Raw genomic sequence first — 17,654 nt, 5'->3', positions numbered from 1 at the left:
CTCTGGACCCAGTAGCTGCACTGGTATACAATCGCACTGATAGATGAATTTAGAAAAAAAGAAGAAATGAATCAATAATAATAATAATAATAATAATGATAATAATAATGACAAAAGAAATAAGAACTACAATAAACTTGTGTTTGAGAGTTTTATTATAAAAAAAAAAACCTAAGAAAAAAAAAAGGAAAATGACTGTTTTTGTACATCAAAATAAATTCTTTTCAAAGGAATATTTTGGATCTAGTTTCAAAATTATTTTAGTGGTTTTCTATGTTCTGAATTTTTGAGACACTGACTTCTTAAGACGTGTCACTGTACAAAATGACTTTTTTCTGTTGCAGTGGCCTGATGGGCTGGGAGGGTTACCTGGTGTAACTCCTCATACCAACTTTTATTTCATTTCTTTAAAAAAAACAAAAAAACATTTTGGATCCTTGTTTTTTTCCTTCTGCTTTAGTAACTTGACAAATTGTTGATGGAATAATATGAACTGGGAACTTCAAATCCAACCCCTGTAGAGCTAGACCCTTCCTTTTTTCCTATTGAATAGCTGTTAGTGTGACAAGACTTGAAATGGGCATTTATTATGATAGTATGACTCAATAAAAAAAAAAAAAAAAAAACCCATAAAAAAAGAAATTAGCAAAAAATTGCAAAAGACAAGTGTGGGGAGGGTTGAAAGAATATATATAGATGGGTTATCTGAGTATGTAAGCAATGGCTGTGAAGATCATGTAGTTTTAAACATTGTTACCTTTTAAAATCATTTATTCAATAAAAAAAATTACAAAATCAACTTGAAAGAGAACGTGTCATTCTACTTTCTTGCAGCATGTACACTAAATTAGCTAAACTAACCTCCAGTATCTTCAGCTGACTGATGGTGGTCTAAACTTTATATTACACCTATGCATTATGCTGTTTGGACAGTTACAGTTTGTCCTGCTTTAATTACGTGTTGAACTAATGTATGCCTAAACATTTATTTTTCAGGGAACATGGTCCAGTTTAAAGGCAGCAGCATGGGCAAGAGTCCGGTTAACTTGTATGGTCTTCAGTAATGGAGCAGGATAATATTTGGTGTAATTGGCAGAACAATGTGATCCCCCGTGAGTGTTCTGGCATCTTATTTTCTTTTTAAACACCAAATTTGCCCTCAGCAATTCTCATTGTTTTGCATTGTACATGGAGGTTTCCCCTAATGAAAACTGTGAATGGTATGTTTACTAAGAGCACATTATGTTTCCTTTACCCTTGCTGTGATGGGGTGGAGGGCAATTTCCAGGCAAATCCTCAAAAAACAAAATCCATGAGATTCACCACAGTGCTGGAAACATTGCTCTGAGATTTTGGTCCATGTTGACACAGTTGTTGTACACACATGATACAAATCTACTAATGCTGCGGATCCCAACGCTGCTCTAGTGCAGGGGTGGGCAATCTCAGTCCACGAGGGCCGGTGTCCCTGCAGGTTTTAGATCTCACCTTGGGTCAACACACCTGAATCACATGATTAGTTCGTTACCAGGCCTCTAGAGAACTTCAGGACATGTTGAGGAGCTAATTTAGCAATTTAAATCAGCTGTGATGGATCAAGGACACATCTAAAACCTGCATGACACCGACTCTTGAGGCCGAGTTACCCCATTAAGCCATGACTAATAGCCTGAACCCTTGATATAAGACATGATGGATTCATGCTTTCACTGTTAACACCAAATTATTACCCTACCATCTGAATGTCGCAGAAGAAATCACGACTCACCTGAGTAGGCAACGTTTTTGCATTCTTCTGTTGTCTGCACCTGTGAGATCTGTAGCTTCTGCTTTTGCTAGCTGACAGAGGAGTAGTGGCTCATCTGCTTCAAGGTTTGAGAGGCTGTGTGTTGATTCTCCTCTGACCTCTGGCAACAACAAGGACATTTTTAACCCAGAGAACTTCTGCTCACTCTTTCAGGCCATTCTCTGTAAACCCTAGAGATTGTTATGTGGGAAAGTCCCAGCTAGATCAGCAATTTCTGAAATACTCTAACTTGCCAGTCTGGTACCATAAGCCATGTTCAATGCCACTTAAATCACCTTTCTTCATTCTAAAGCTCAGTTTGAACTTTGGCAGGTTCTCTGGTCCATGTCTACCTGCCTGTATGATTGGCTGTTAAGATTTTGTCGTTAACAACCAGATGACAATGTATACCTAATAAATTGGCTGTGAGCGTATGTGAATTGGCCCTTTAAATTTTGATCACATTTCAATCCCCCTGTAGCCTCATGTTAGTATGCAGTGTTCTATCAGTGCTTTTCTATAATTATTCAAAATGACTTCAGGCAACACATACTTTTATGATGTTTGGATTAGCAATGGAGCATGCTGGGTACATGCTGAGACAATGGGCTAAATGAAGATGTGATATTTCTGGCTCCAATAATTTAACGCAAAACTGGGCCATATTTGCATTTTGCAACCACTAGGCATCGTGAAATGATCCAAAGCTCAAATTATCAACACAATCATAACTGCTTTTTTAAAACTTAAGTATTTCCCTGAAGTCCTGCTGTGTTGTACCAGGGTGTAAAGTTCCATCTTTGCTAGGAAAATGTGCGCCAGATCACACTTTAAAACCCAAGAACAATGTGGTAATCATAAAATCAGAGCCAATCATGAGGCAGATAGATTACATCAGAACGCCACTTCAGGTTTCACTCCCACCTGGCAAAAACAAAACTTTGGGGCTGCAGTAGGCATAGTCTCACTATAACTGGCCAGTTGAAGGCAGGAAAAGTGTAGTCTGGTCTCATAAATCTCTATTTTCAATTCAGTTCAACTCAGTCGTATTTATATAGCACCAAATTAAAACATCAGTCACCTCAAGATATATTACAAAAAAAGAGAAAACCTCAGCAATAAACCCCGTATGAGTGAACACTTGACAACAGCGGGAAGGAAAAGCTCCCCTTAACAGGAAGAAACCTGTGGCAGAGTCAGGCTCAGGGAGGGGGAAGCTATCTGTGGTGAGGTGAGGAAGACAGGACAATAGACACACTGTAGAAGAGCCATAGATTAAAAACAACTAATGATTAAATGCAGTGCAAACTTTTTCAAAAGCCTAATTTTAAAAGCAGATAATTACTGTTGAAGCATCAAGATTTAGCTTCAACAGTGCAAATTCATTGACTGTGCCTTGTGCTAACAGTGTAGGCAGGTTATGGTGAAATGGTGCAGGGTTTTCCTGGCAGACTCTGGCCCCTCAATACCAATCAATCGTGGTTTGAACGTTATTACAGTCCACACATGCTGAATTACTACTCTGTAAGCTTTTATCTTTTAATGAATACCTAAAGCAGGGGTGTCAAACTCAAATACACAGTGGGCCAAAATTCAAAACTGGAACAAAGTCGCGGGCTAACGTTAATATTTATTGAAAAAAAAATCTTCCTCCAGATATAAGAATGAATCTTTTCTTATGGACTCAAACAAGCTTTGCTGAAAAACTGAATATGGAACAAGCAAAGCTTAATACTAAACAATATATATATTAGCTGTATAATACCAGTAGACCAGCTCTAATAGTAATTTGGTATGGCTTCGCGGGCCAAATGTAATTAGGCTGCGGGCCAAATTTGGCCCGCGGGCCAGAGTTTGACACCTATGACCTAAAGCAAGTTAATACATCATGTTGTCTTCAAAAGGTCTCACGAACATACCAGTGAATTCACTGGACTTTAATGGCCTCCCCACATGTCACAACATGTGAATCCCTTGAATATCTTTGGGATGTGGTATGAATATTGTACAATCTGCTCAAAACTAAGGATCCTTTGAGCAAAAGGAGCCTCTACCCAATATTAGCATTATGTTCCTAGTAAAGTGTTTAACAACGACTTAAAGATATCTATCTCAAAAATATGTGCCACCAACTTGATACGCAAGGTGTAAATTGAAACTGTGTTGTCTTGTTCAAAGCATGTAACAGCTGGTCGCTTCAACATTAAGAACAGAAAACTTGACAAACGTGGCATTAATGTATTGTAAAGCTCACAAATACACAAGTATTATTTTCATAATACACTACTGTTGGCATCAGTTTGTCCAATCTGCATGTTTTCTTCATGCTTCTTCAGTCTCTGCATTCTCTGGGTTGCCACCTTGTCATGGGCAGGGAGCTTGCGTGCCATAGGGACACTAAGAGCTGTGCCTTTTATGGTCACCCATGATGGACAGGTTAAAGGGTAGGAGCTTGGAGCAAGGATTGATTCCAGGTCGAGACCCTTATCCTATAAAAATTATTTTGAAACAGAAACATCAATGGTAGGAGGTGGTCCGTGTGCCTCCACCCTAGAGAGAAGGGTTACATCTCCTGTGTCTAGGTGCGGCTTGCCCCTCTGAGGGCGGGGGTACCTGGACCTGGGATATAGAGTATGTTTGGGGAGTGCGACTGTCTGTGCAGTGTCTATTTGTGTCTGTCTACACGTTGGGTGAGTGCCGAGTATTTGGTTGTGCATATGGGGTGGGAATGCACGTTTGTGTCCGCGTGCGCCTGTTCGTCTGTGTCTATATGTCAGGTTGGGTCTTAGACTCAACCTCTCTGGGTACATCACAGGCCCTCTAAAGTACGGAGGCCTATCTCCCCTCACCACACTCCCTGCCGGTGGCTGATGCCCTCAGACGTTGGTGTGTTGGTGGTCCTTGTCGTCTGGGGCTGGGCGCTCATGTATTTACCGGCTCACTCCTGGTGGCCGATTGGCGGGGCCTGGCGCCTGTGGCCTGGCTGGGCCCCTTCCGGGGGGTGGGATGCCCTCGGGCCTCTGGGCCTGAAGCTTGGTCCTCTCTGGCACAGCTGGCTGCCAGCAGAGCCCGCGGGCACGCCACTGCAACCCCCTCTGGCCTCTGCTCCGTAGCTGCGGGGGGACCTCTCCTTTGGGGCTCTACTCAGCTCTTCCCAGGAGGGTGGCACGGTTCCCCCCCCTTTTGGTGGTCCTCCTCGGGTCCTTGTACTCTGGGGCCTCTGGATATCTGGGGCCTGGATCTCCTCCATACCTGCTTCATACCCTGGTGGACGGGGCTATGGCTCCCCAAACTCCCTAGCAGATCGTTACATGGAGAAACCTTTGGAATACAAGCATGCTGATCCACACAGGTATGCACACAGGTGTACACACGGGTGTTCACAGACGCGGACTAGAGCTTTCTTGGCTGCTGCCTCAAAGCACATTGTGCGCTGTCTATCTTGCGTGCTGCACAATAGCGTTTAATATTTAGTATCTACTGTTATCTACTGCTAGCTAGTTTATTGTGATGGTGCTGTTTTTTATTATGTTGCTCTTTTTTTGTTTGCTTTCTCTTCTGTTTTTTTTCTCCATACACCTGATCCATGTGTTTTTTTGTTTTTGTTTTTGTTTTTCTTTCTTCCCCCCCTTCTCACCGTCTCTTCTCCCCTTTGGTTTTCTTTCTCTCCCTCTCTTTCTTTCATTCTTTCTCCCTGTCCTATCCCCCAGTCATGTCTGTCCCGTTTGTAGCAACCGAAAATAAAATAAATTCATAATTATAATAAAGGTCAATCAAATGGACCAATATGGCAAGGCCATGATGATCCACTTGGTAAAATAAATCTGCTTGGCATCTTTCTTGGCCTTAAGACAACAATTCTGATCGCTAAAGATCCAAACGGGACACACAAAAAAAAAAGAAACATCAATGGTAGAAAACTCCAAGACTCTAAGATGGGCATCTGAAGAATATGATGCTGTGTAATGAAAGCCAGGAGTTCTTGGAAGCCACAGGACCAAACACTCTTTCTCTGACACCCTAATTCGTGGGATATGGAAGACTGTGTACCAGAGTGGGAAGACTACACCAACAGGAGTAGAAATGCAAAAGTACAACATGACCCTGCTTGGAATGAGTGAGAAGATGATGAGGTTGGATTGGGCACATTCTATGGAATCCAGAGCATTACCAGAGAGGCCCTGACATAGAACTCCTCAAGGGAAAAGAAAGAAAGAAAGGTCAAGCTACACCTCCAGGCAAACTCCCAGAAAGTGGGCCTTACTTGGAACCAGCTAAAGGCAAAGACTCTAAATAACACCCAACAACAGATCTTGTTGATGGCCTGCACCCTATGGGATGAAGGGCTGAAACATGCATAGCTAGTAACAATTTTGATCTATCCGACACTTCAACTTGGACATGTAACTACCGAATTTTGTAGAAATAATTAATACTCCACAAGAATTTATTGAAATAGCATGGCAAAAATGTTCACTTTTCTCCATTTATTCAATACATTATGATGAAATACCAACAAAATGATTGACATCCACATTAGCTTTGGTTGCACTTGTATTGCTCTATAACAAGCTATCAGTTTACAATAAGTCAGAACGCACCTGTTTAGCAGTTAGGTCAGTACAGCTAGCATGACTAGCCTTTTAATGCAATTATTTTTAACAGGATCCAGTACAGTGCAAATGTCTGGAGCCCCTCTCATTTCTCTATATTTTGCTCCAAAGGACACACTTTCAATTTTTTTAAGTGGCCTAGAGCAGCAGTTCCCCTGACTTTCTGAAGCTCTTTTTTTGGACACGGCTTTTCTTTGTACCTGACCATTTCTAGAGGAATGTTTTGCTGACCTATTAATCCCTCAAGCATAAAAAAATTCGAGGGATGAACCAGTGTTGTGCCTAAACTTAACTGACAGCTTAGCAAAGAACCAGCTTTAATTTTATCTTTAGGTGCTAGCAACCAGTCACAAAAACACTTTTGACAGGCACAAAATTGTATTTGTACACTAAGGTGATTCTGAGCATGGTGTGCAATGTCTCCCTAGAAACTGAGGAAACTGGACATTACAGGAAACAAGAAGAAGTGGTAGCATAAATTCTGTTCAATTCAATTTTATTTACATAGCACCAATTCAAAACAGCAGTCACCTCTGGCACTTCAGCTGATCCGTCTATGGTTTGTTGAAGCCACATGAGAGCTGGTCACATGCGTAGAGCGGCCATGGCAGTAGTTTGACTTGAAACGACTACTTTAAATTCTAAATTTTGACTCTGACTTTTTCTCAAAATTAACAATAATATTATTTTTCCTTAATCTGGCCATAATACTCCTTTGTATCTTTGAATGTCCTTCGATGAGCCGGGAGAACTATTCCTAAAGGCTACCTAAAGAAATTACAAGAGAGCTTGTCTAAAAGAGTTCAGGTTGTGCCTAACAATGTATTTCCAAGTATGTTGGCACATTTCAATAAATCCCTGCACTGATATCCCATTTTCCTTGCAAACTGTAAAGAAATGTGGGTCAAGACTTTTGCATAGCACTGCATATGCTATAATTTATACTAATTATATATAGGAAATACAAGTCAAACTAAGCATCTCTGCAATGAGACATAAAAGCAGCGCTATGCGGTTCTCTCTGTTGTAAAATGCATGTAGAATCTACACTATATTTAGAAAGTGGATATCATTATTAATGCATCATCTGACAGATTTCTATATTTGTGTTCTCATGAAAATAAATCAAAAAAAAAAAAAGCAAATGTGTGTGTGTTAGGGGTTGTGTGGAGCTGTGAACATAAGAGATTTCACATACTTGCTCTACTTTTCTACTATTTCTCCCACCGAAATGTCTGAGCTGCACTCCCGTCACAGTCTGGGCAGGTGTATCTGAAAATACTTGTTACATGACACTTTGGGGCTAAGAGCTCAGAGACAGTTGAGTGGCTCAGTCTGCTGCCTGCATGTAAGCACACGTGAACCCTGGCGTGAGGTCAAATCTGTCCGACACATCACATTCTCTCCTGAGTCTGCCTCCGGGCTTCCATCTGCCAGAATAAATGATATCGGTGAGTGAGGGAAATTAATGGTGGTGGTGTAAATGCAAGAAACGCCACCTCTTTCAATTTCTCTTGGATTCATTTTCTATAATTCGGAGCAATTATTATACGTCATGTGCCAAGAGTTACAAAACGTGCCATCGAGTTCCGTAATCAACCGTAACAAATCAAAAAGTTCCCTCCTTGGCCGAGCAGTATGTTACTTTGCTTACCAGTATTTCAAGGAGAGCAACGTGTATTGTAATCCAGCGTCTCTTTGCAGCCACTGCGGTGGTTTTAGATCAACCTCCACTCTTGACTGTCTGGAATCATGAGGTGCTACAGGCCCGTGAAGACTCTCTGCAGCTCACTTCAGTCAATATGCTGCACTTAAAGCTTTTTACCCTGTCTGGCCTCAGAGAGAACAGCCAACCGTAACGTACAGTGCTGAGGCTTGAGTGCTCATGAGTCATGCTGCAACTTGGCAGCAAACGGATTTTGTAGTATATCTGAAGGTCTTATTATCTGAAGAACAGTTTGACAATTTAGGACAAATTCATTCCCTTCTTGCAGAGATGTAAAATGAGAAGAAATGAATTTTGTGGTCTCCCTATTTAATCTTAGCCTTCAGTTGGTTTGTGATGATGGCTTTTTAACAAAAAATAAAAAAAAATTTTTTCCCTAGTTTGTAGCTACATGAATTGAGACTTTGTTAGTAACTTCTTCTAGCATAGCACCACCGTCTCTGACAAGCTCACTGTTTAGGATTCTCTCTCAACTTGGTTTGATATTTGGTTTGAATAATCCAGTTGGTTTTTGGCTGTGGTGTTCCCTTTTATACTGGCTATGTTACTACAGTTTGTGCTCAGTGTATGAAACGTGTGTGCAACCCTTATTAACAGGCGCAACAATAATAGGGGCAGAATGTTTGATGGATGGCTGTCCAAATTTAATCTAGCATGTCACTGTTTGTTGTCGAGTTGTGCTTGCTGCCTGTCAAATATGCTCCTACGGATATCAAGGTTGCAGAGAGAGTAACAGACAATACTGGTGGGACTGGGAGAAAACCGGTTTTTAAAATAGGCCGACGGTGGTTGTCAATCTTGAATCTAACAAGATGAGTAATTTGGTCTTTGCCACCTCCATCGCTCATTTCTAGTGAGCTTAATTAGATCAGCTCTTAAACTTTGCGGTCTCTCTGTTCTGTCTGAGTTTTAAGTCAATTCATAAAAATAATGAACTTAGTATGTCATGCTGGGTAATTTTTTTTCTAAAAATAAATAAATTCAAGATATTTGACAAGCATATTACATCCATTTTTATAGTCTCCCATTGTCAGACAAAAGCAATTGGATAATTGATGGGCAAGTAGGGCAGGTTCAGACCGGTTCCCTTGTTATTCTATGAGAAATTAACCAGATAATAGTTGATCCAAGTGATAAATGTGCAATTTGTAGCTTTTCATCAAAACTCTCAATATGATGTACGAAGAGATACGAGTACAAATGAGGGAGGCCCTCATAAATTAAAAAAAAAAAAAAAAGAAATGTAGAAGTGGCCAAATCAACAATCTGAAACATTCTTGCAAATAAGAAAAGCAGTGAGCAGCTCACTGTAAGGTCACAGAAGAACTACAGTATTCTTTCATTGGTTCAGAAAAACAACATCAACCAAATCATGAACACCCAAGGACACTTTTTAGACTTTAAAATTGTCTCAGTGTGAAATCAACACATGCCTAATTCATTCACTTCCACGTCTCCTTTTTCAGGGTCGCGGGGGGCGCTGGAGCCTATCCCAGCAGGGTACACCCTGGACAGGTCTCCTGGACACACACAACCATTCGCACTCACACCTAATTTAGAGTTTCCAATAACCTAACCCCACTAACTGAATGTCTTAGGACTGTGGGAGGAAGCCGGAGTACCCGGAGAGAACCCACACAAACACGGAAAGAACATGCAAACTCCACACAAAGGCCCTGGCGTGATGGTGGAATTGAACTCAGCACCTTCTTGCTGTGAGGCAACTGTGCTAACCACCGTCCTGCCCCATAAATGTGAAAACACGGTGTAAACCGCTCCAATATAAAGTCAGATTAGAATGTGGCAGACAAAAAGAGTCTGCACAGTTAGTTCTGCAAAAATTCCTAAAAAACTGATGCAAATTTTGTTTTAGCCAACCTTAAATTAAAGCTAAAAGTCTCTATTTTCATTACACTTGATTTAAAATCCACTGTGACAGTGCACAGAGGAAAAACTTTAAAAATATGTATTACAGTTCCAAAAAACCCCACAAAAAACTATGGACCTCATTATCAGCATGAGCGCTGTGGTGTGAAATCCTGAATTATAATTTATATTGTTTGAAGCAGGGCATTTTCTGCAGTGTAGAGCTTAGATACCTTTTTACTTCCATGCTGGCTGCATGGCAAATCCTCTTAATCTTCTCAGCTCTTTGTAACAATATGCACATTTCCCACAATGCCAGTCTATTTGGCGAGCTCCAATTCATGATCACGGTATTAACGGAGACACAAAGTGGTAATATCTGTTGGTCGTCAGCAGAATAAAGTCAGATTTAATACTAACGCAAGCAACATGGTTAAAAGGCAAAAAATACACGCTTAAACATACACACAAGGAGAACTGTGATGAGCTACAATCACCTTTATTTTCAATACAGCACATACACTCAAACTGATAGAAATACAAAAGTTCCTCTTATCCCTTCTTTGCAGTGAAGTTTAGAATATGCTACAGTAATATACACACACATCCCTCATATTTGAAATGATACATACCATGACTGACATCTTCTAACTTATCAGTTAATACTTCCTTTCAAACGGGCCATGAATAAATGACCCACAGTGACCTGATGCAGAACATCAGATGCATTTCTTAAAATACAAACTGGAGTGTGGCTCGTTACAGTTGCGGTGGAGAGAATGGATGTTTTGTAAGATACATTAATCCAACCCAGAAAGACACTTTATCTTGGGAAACACCGAATTCCTCCCACTCGAGATTATACCTCACTTATTATGGTCTAACGGCACAATAAAACAAAGACTAATAAACAAAAAAACTCCTTCACAGAGATAATATTAACATCCCACTGTAGATTTCTGGATCCTCTTTCACTGCTTTGAGTCGCAGTCTGTCCCCTGATTATCACAACTGGAATGATCTGAACAAGTTGGAGACAGAAAGGCAAAAGAAACCTCCACGGCGATGCTTTCATAACCCGCACAGCCGTGGAGTCAAGTGGGAACAGAAGAACGCCAGAAAGCTTTCAGTCGTAACAACACTGAGAGTGTCAAACAGAAATCCTCACGCTATACACAGGCAGTAACTTTTACAACTGCTCAGATTTTCATTCAGCTCCAAAGTTCAAGTTTGAAGCAAATAAACTCGCTAACATATGATCTAGTGCAACTTTAAAAAACCCCCCCGACAACAATCAGAAAAGTGTAACAGCTGGAGATCAGTAGTGACATTTGGGTGACCCCTATTTTCTGTCCTCAAAGCTTAAAAAGAAGCAGCTGGAGTAATTGCCACAAATTCGCTGACATATTTCTGAAAATAAAAAACAAAAAACGAACAAGGGCTAAAATCTGGCCAACGCCACAATTCTAAGTGCCAGCTTTAAAATGCCCGGTACGTTTGTGCATGCAAGCCAACTACAACGCTAAAAGAATGACACGAAGATTCACTGGCCCTGAAATGCTCGCTTGTTTCTGTGAAACAAGTCTTAAAAGATGCATTAAAATGTTGATTTAAAAAGAAAGACACTGTAAAAGCAGGCATTTGGAGTAAAAGGAGTGAAAGGCTAGGTCTGAATGCACCTTCGTGGACATTCAGTCAACTTTCTTGCTGCGCAGTCTGAGTGTGTCCAGCAGGTATCTGCAGGCGGTGCCGCTGTGCTGCGAGAGGAGTGTGAGGAGCTTCCCGTGGATGAGCGTCAGCAAGGTCTGGTGGCCCGTCGCCCAAACCCGGTACCAAGGGCCGTAAAATGGATCGGACACAGCCGGGCAGAGCATGTTATTCAAGTTGACCTCAGTCGCCTGGAGGAGAGCAGAGACGAGACAGAGTAAGACCTAATTTGATGCCAATATGAATCCAAATTTATCCAGTGGATAATTCATTATTTTAATTTTTTTAAGCAAACATTATGGTTGACTTTGCTGTACATATCTTTACAATCATTCTCTTCCAATAGATTTCAGCTCCAAAAAGCAGACACCTAATTGACTGATGTCAGACTTCATTGCCTGGAAATCCTCCATGACTTATTAACCGGCTGTTGAATGAGTCGTATCATTGTAATTACTAAAGATTTTCAGGGGTTTTACAACCATTTAGTCAGCACATGCTAGAAAAGACAAACATCAGCACTGTGGGCCTTACAATCACAATTCATTGATTACTCTGTACTATCATTTTTCAATCAAGCAGCTACTCTCTGCCCTCTTTGTGCCAGAAACACCCTGGAACTTAAAGCTGATGAATTGCTTTGTTAGGGAATAATGCTGATTTGCATCCAGCAGAAAATAAACTGAATGTTGGTCCAAAATAGGAGATCAATTTGGAGGCAACAGGCTGCATAATTTTTTACTATAAACTCTAAAGTTGTGAACAAGCCAAACAGGGAGCATCAGTGGATCATCAATAATTAGGTGTTAATATCTCAGGATTTATGACTAACAATATCACACACACACTTTGTTAGGTACACCCGTTCAACTGCTCATTAATGCAAATATCTCAGCCAATCACATGGCAGCAGCTCAATACCATTTAGGCATGTAGACATGGTAGAGACAATCTGAGTTCAAACGTAGCATCAGAATGAGGAAGAAAGGTGATTTAAGTGGCTTTGAATGTGGTTGTTGGCACCAGACTGGTTGGTCTGAGTATTTCATTAACTGCTGACCCAACTGGGAATTTTCCCACGCAGCCATCTCTAGGGTTTACAGAGAATGGTCTGAAAAGAAGAAAATACCCAGTGAGCAGCAGCTCTGCTGGTGAAAATGTGTCATTGATGCCAGAGGTCAGAGGAGAATGGCTGGACTGTAGGTATTCAGCAGAGCATCTCTCAACGCACAGCATGTCAAACCTTTAACCGGATGGCTACCACTGCTGCCAGCTAAGAACAGGAAACTGAAGCTACAATTCTCACTGCACAGCAAAATTGGACAGAAGATTAGAAAAACGTTGCTCGGTCTGATCTCTTGATTTTTGCTGTGTCATTCAGATGGTAGAGTCAGAGTCAGACTGTGGTTCAGGCTGCTGGTGCTGTAATGGTGTGGATATTTTCTTGGCACAGGTGGGGCCCCTTAGTACCAAAGTGAGCACGATTCAAACACCACAGCCTGCATGAACAAGCCAAACAGGGAGCTGACCGTGTCCATCCTTCTATAATCACAGCGTACCCCGTAATCTGCTTTCTTCAACAATGAGCTCACTGTACTCACTGGCCTCCACAGTCACCAGATCTCAGTTCAATAGAGAACCTTTGGGATTTGATACAACAGGATATTTGTATCATCTGCAGCAACTGGTACACAGGTTGTCCTTCCTTGAAGAATTTTGATAAGTATTACCAACAGCATGCTGACAACAGTCCACATGAAGCTCTGAGCCTGTGCTGTCACAGTTTGGCCCTCATCGCTCAGAAGCCTACAACTGCCAAATTTTCCTGCTTCTATTACAAATAAACCTCACTCTTCCCTTTCTACCCCAGTGACACCCTGTTTAGTTTATTTTTATTACTCACTTATTATTTTTAAGAGTAGTATAAAGGAAATGCACCTACAGTTTGCTTGTACAAGCTGGTATAAAATGATCTGAATCAGCTCTTTCGGTTTTAATATTTACTTATTGTAAATTATTTATGTGAAAATTTAAGTATTAACTTTGTAAAATGGGAAAAAGAGGTTGTTTGTTGGTGTTCATAAGCACGTCGCATGTTCAGAAACAGGCCTAACATGTGTGCATCACTGTGGGGACCAGTTCAGACATGCATGGATTAAAAACATGACAATGATTATACCTGCTGTCTCTGTTTAGCTGCCTGCTGCAGACCAATCCAAAAATTGGCAGATGATTAACTATCCAGGACATATTGGGGGAAAAGTATGCATGTTGCTCAATGAGAAATCATCCAGAGTACTTAACTAAGCTCCATTTTATCAACTGCAGTGTGTAATGTTTTTTAGCTCTAGATAAAAGGCCATAATTTGAAATCCAAATATACATTTTCTTCACTTTTAAATTGACCAATAGTTCTCCTCGTGTGGGTTTTCACCCATAGTTCAAAGTTATGCGTGTTGGTCATTTTAAGTTGGATACGAGAGTAAATGGTTGCGATAGTGTTGACCTGCTCAGGGTGTACCCCGCCTAATGTCAGCTGAGACAGGCTCCAACCCCTCCTATGACAGAGTGGATGGGTGAATGGATGAACAGCTCTAGCTACACTGTGAACTCTAAACAAAAATATCTAGTATTTTCACAAGGGTTTGCTCATTAAGCTTAGACCTTAACAGTCTAGGCCAATGCTGAAATACTTTTTTCCCTCTGTACCTGTGTAACTACTATTTTTTAGGTTTATGTTATTATTTTTTTTAAAAAACAAAAACCTACAATTTCAGTTTGTTTGTTTTTTAAATCTTAAAGCTTTACCACAACTTTATGTCTAAGGCAGTGATGGTGTAATAAAAATATAGTGAAATAGCACACAGTGTCCAGCAGAGGGCTCCATCTTACCAGGCCAAGGAGCTGCAGGAAGGTGAAGTGATAGAAGAACAGGATGCCTGTAGAGAGCACAGCCCACCACATATCTCCCAGAGGCTCAGGCTTGTACACACCTGCAAAAAGAAACACTTTGAGTTAAAGAGACAGCAAACACACAAAATGTGTCATATGTGCCAGTCCTGGCCACCTGTTTGACGACATGTAAACTAGAGAAGAACCAAAAGCTATTTCTATACACTTCCTCTTTTATGTGTCCTTAACACGTCAGCAGAGTTCATAGAGAGAAAGTGGAACCACAGAAAAAACAAGAAACAGGATATGGTGTCAAACTGGCTTTTCCTGTTTGCTCATTGCTGGCATTCGGAGGACAAGTACCAGGAAGTCGTATCAAATGTGCTCTAATTGTACAACCTTAATTCTGAAGATATTGGCATGCTGTAAATGTAATGCAATTTAATGCTTTAAGCTGCATTTATGAATGGGACAGAAATTAGGCTCTGACAGGATCATTCCTGCTTTTAATGCAATGCACACTGAGGGAATGACAATCACAGGTTTCCAATATTGGTTTTCTGTGTTCTTTGCGCACAGAGATTTCTTCAGATTTTCTGAATTTTTGATGATAGAGATGCACTGTAGATGAGGAACATTAATCTGAAATGCAATTTATCGCAGAATGGAGAACCGCTGCCCATTTTCACTTTTTGTTGTTGCCATCAAAGTCAAAACGAGCTAATATTTTTCACATGTAAAATGTGTGAATTTAAAATGTGTTCTACTGTGAAGAAATTACAGCTTTGAGGTCTGCAAACCATTGCATTCTGCATTCATTTATATGCTAAACAGCATCCCAACTTTTCTGGAATTGGATTTGCATAGGCAAGAAAATAACCCCATCTGTTGAGCTCTACTGTTACATTGCTAATAAACATGATCAGGCACTTCTATTCTATTACTGGGTTACAAGCTTGAAAATTTGCATCGATGTCAGTTTTACCAGTTAAACAAGATGAACTGTCATCTGTGCTTACAGATCAAGGTTTGAATAAAGTTGAATAAACGTTGCTCCCACTGATGTCCTGCTTTAGACTCACTCATTTAGTTCCTTTTATCAACCCCTGGGTTTTAACAGCTCAGATGTCTTCAGTAAGAGCTGTGCTCATGTTCAAATCTGTCTGCATTCACAACACGTTGCATAAACAATTTTTAGGAACCATGTTAACTAGTTTACTGAGATTGGCAAAATCAAAAAGAGGCACACAACAAGGAAATAAGACTAGTTAACAAACTAGAAGTGAAACTTCCAGAGAGTAAACATAACTGAGTGTGGATCACCATGAGCTACAAAAAAAGGCATCACTCACCAAGTCCATAATCAGAAACTATAACCTGGTCGCTTTTTTAAACCCAAGTCCATATCCAGCTTTCAAAGGCTCTCTATTGTGCTTTACTGAGCTTTCAATAATGTCTAATGCATAATAGATCTACTGTTGCCAAATAATCAAAAAATTAGTCCAATAATTCAGTTAAACTTTAACTAATACAGTATCAAATCATAACAATAGTGGCCTCAAGCTTTACGCTGTAAAGTAAAGACACTACAATAATGCAGAGAAAAGCCTAATAATCAAAAAAGATTACCCCCTATGGGCAAGCACTTGGCGACAGTGGGAAGGAAAAACTCCCTTTTAAACAGGAAGAAACTTCTGGCACAAGGCGGCTCAGGGAGGGGTAGGCATCTGCCATGACGGGTTGGGATGGGGATTGGTGGTTGGGTTCAAGTGATGGTGTGTGAACAAAATAACTGTCAGTGAATTTTTTTCAAAGTTGTGCAGTCACATGGCTTGGACACACTGGTTTTTCCCTTAGTGGACAATTACAAGTAAGCACAAAGTTTTACCACAGACATTGTCAGTCGGGACACCACATGGACAAGGGGGACAAAGTCTTTTAATCTTTGAAATTCAGGTGTTTTGGCGCCTATTACCACATACACAAACACTTGCAGAAAAATAGGTTGTTTTACAGAGCTCTGTACTCGCTCTGTTGTAATACGAAGCCACCGTTGCAACAAGTCAGTGTTTGAAATGTCTGGGAGGGATGAAATTTCACAGTTATCTGTAAAAGGTCTTATTGCATCTAGGAGCGACAGAAACTTCAGCCCATGCCAAGCTACAGAGTGGGGTTCACAACTGTTGAAATGCACTATATGCAAAATTCACCAACACTCTTCTGACACCACTGTTAATTTTGTTGACCAATGATTTTCGTCATAGTTTTTGTCCATGACTTTTATCATCGGGCGAAAATAAGAAGATGGCTAAATAAAAACAAATGTAGGAGGGCAAAAACTATGATGAAATGTACTGACACTTCAGTGATTAAACATTTTACAAAAATATTCTGGAGAGATGCAATTCAAATCAGACATAATCAAGTTGTGTTGAAAGAAAGGACAAGTTTGGAAGTGATCTCCTTGTACTGTAAGGTTGGATGAGCACATTTGATCTGCCCCTGTGTGTGTGTTTGTTTTAATGGTCCAAATAGGTCCTAACTAAATCAAAATTTGCTGTCAAAATTACATGATAACTGCAGAGTCCCAAACCTCCTCTGACATTATCGTCAGCACAGAAACTGCAGTTGGTGCTTCGTAGTATGGGTTTCTCTGACATTAAGCACCAATGGCAGTTCCTATAGATGTAACATGTAAGAGGTGCAGTACTTTCAGCCATAAGCAGTATGAAATCTGCTATATAGAGATTGAGCAATTTAGTAGTACTGTTTGAAAGTTAGCTGTATTAAAGGGCCTCCTGTATATGGTTGTATGAGACTCCTTTTATGTCATCCAGGTCATTGTAGTCTAAAGAGCTAGGTTTTTATAGCGGGTTCACCCGAAACCTTGGCTGATTGTGACCTACACCCCTTTTCACATCTTGGCTCGTGTGATTAGGTGGAGGATCAACAGGGAGTTCATGACCCTCTTGGGGGGACACTCCCCTAGGACACATGTTAAATCTGGGATTCGACACCATTTGAACTTTGAACTGAAGAAGCTTCTCGGATGAGAGGTGAAACG

The 17,654-nt window shown here is 40.6% G+C and overlaps 1 protein-coding gene across 2 annotated transcripts in view; it reads right to left on the bottom strand.

Annotated features, from left to right (window-relative positions):
• Positions 1 to 10,474: 10,474 nt before the first annotated feature.
• The window catches only part of tmem164 (transmembrane protein 164), a 28,037-nt gene continuing 20,857 nt past the window's right edge, over positions 10,475 to 17,654 (bottom strand). For both annotated transcript variants that reach the window (XM_085469802.1, XM_085469801.1), the window contains 2 exons: positions 14,591 to 14,691; positions 10,475 to 11,889 (listed from right to left, as the gene is read on the bottom strand). In XM_085469802.1, the coding sequence (XP_085325928.1) occupies positions 11,683 to 11,889; positions 14,591 to 14,691 (308 nt within the window). In that variant the 3' untranslated portion in view covers positions 10,475 to 11,682. The remainder of the gene's footprint in view (positions 11,890 to 14,590; positions 14,692 to 17,654) is intronic.

Source organism: Copadichromis virginalis, linkage group LG10, assembly GCF_057382275.1.
Source record: "Copadichromis virginalis isolate Kocher_CV1m ecotype Utaka linkage group LG10, C_Virginalis_male_GT1.1, whole genome shotgun sequence".
In the NCBI taxonomy this organism is placed as follows: Eukaryota; Metazoa; Chordata; class Actinopteri; order Cichliformes; family Cichlidae; genus Copadichromis; species Copadichromis virginalis.
This window is presented reverse-complemented; position numbering and strand designations above follow the sequence as displayed.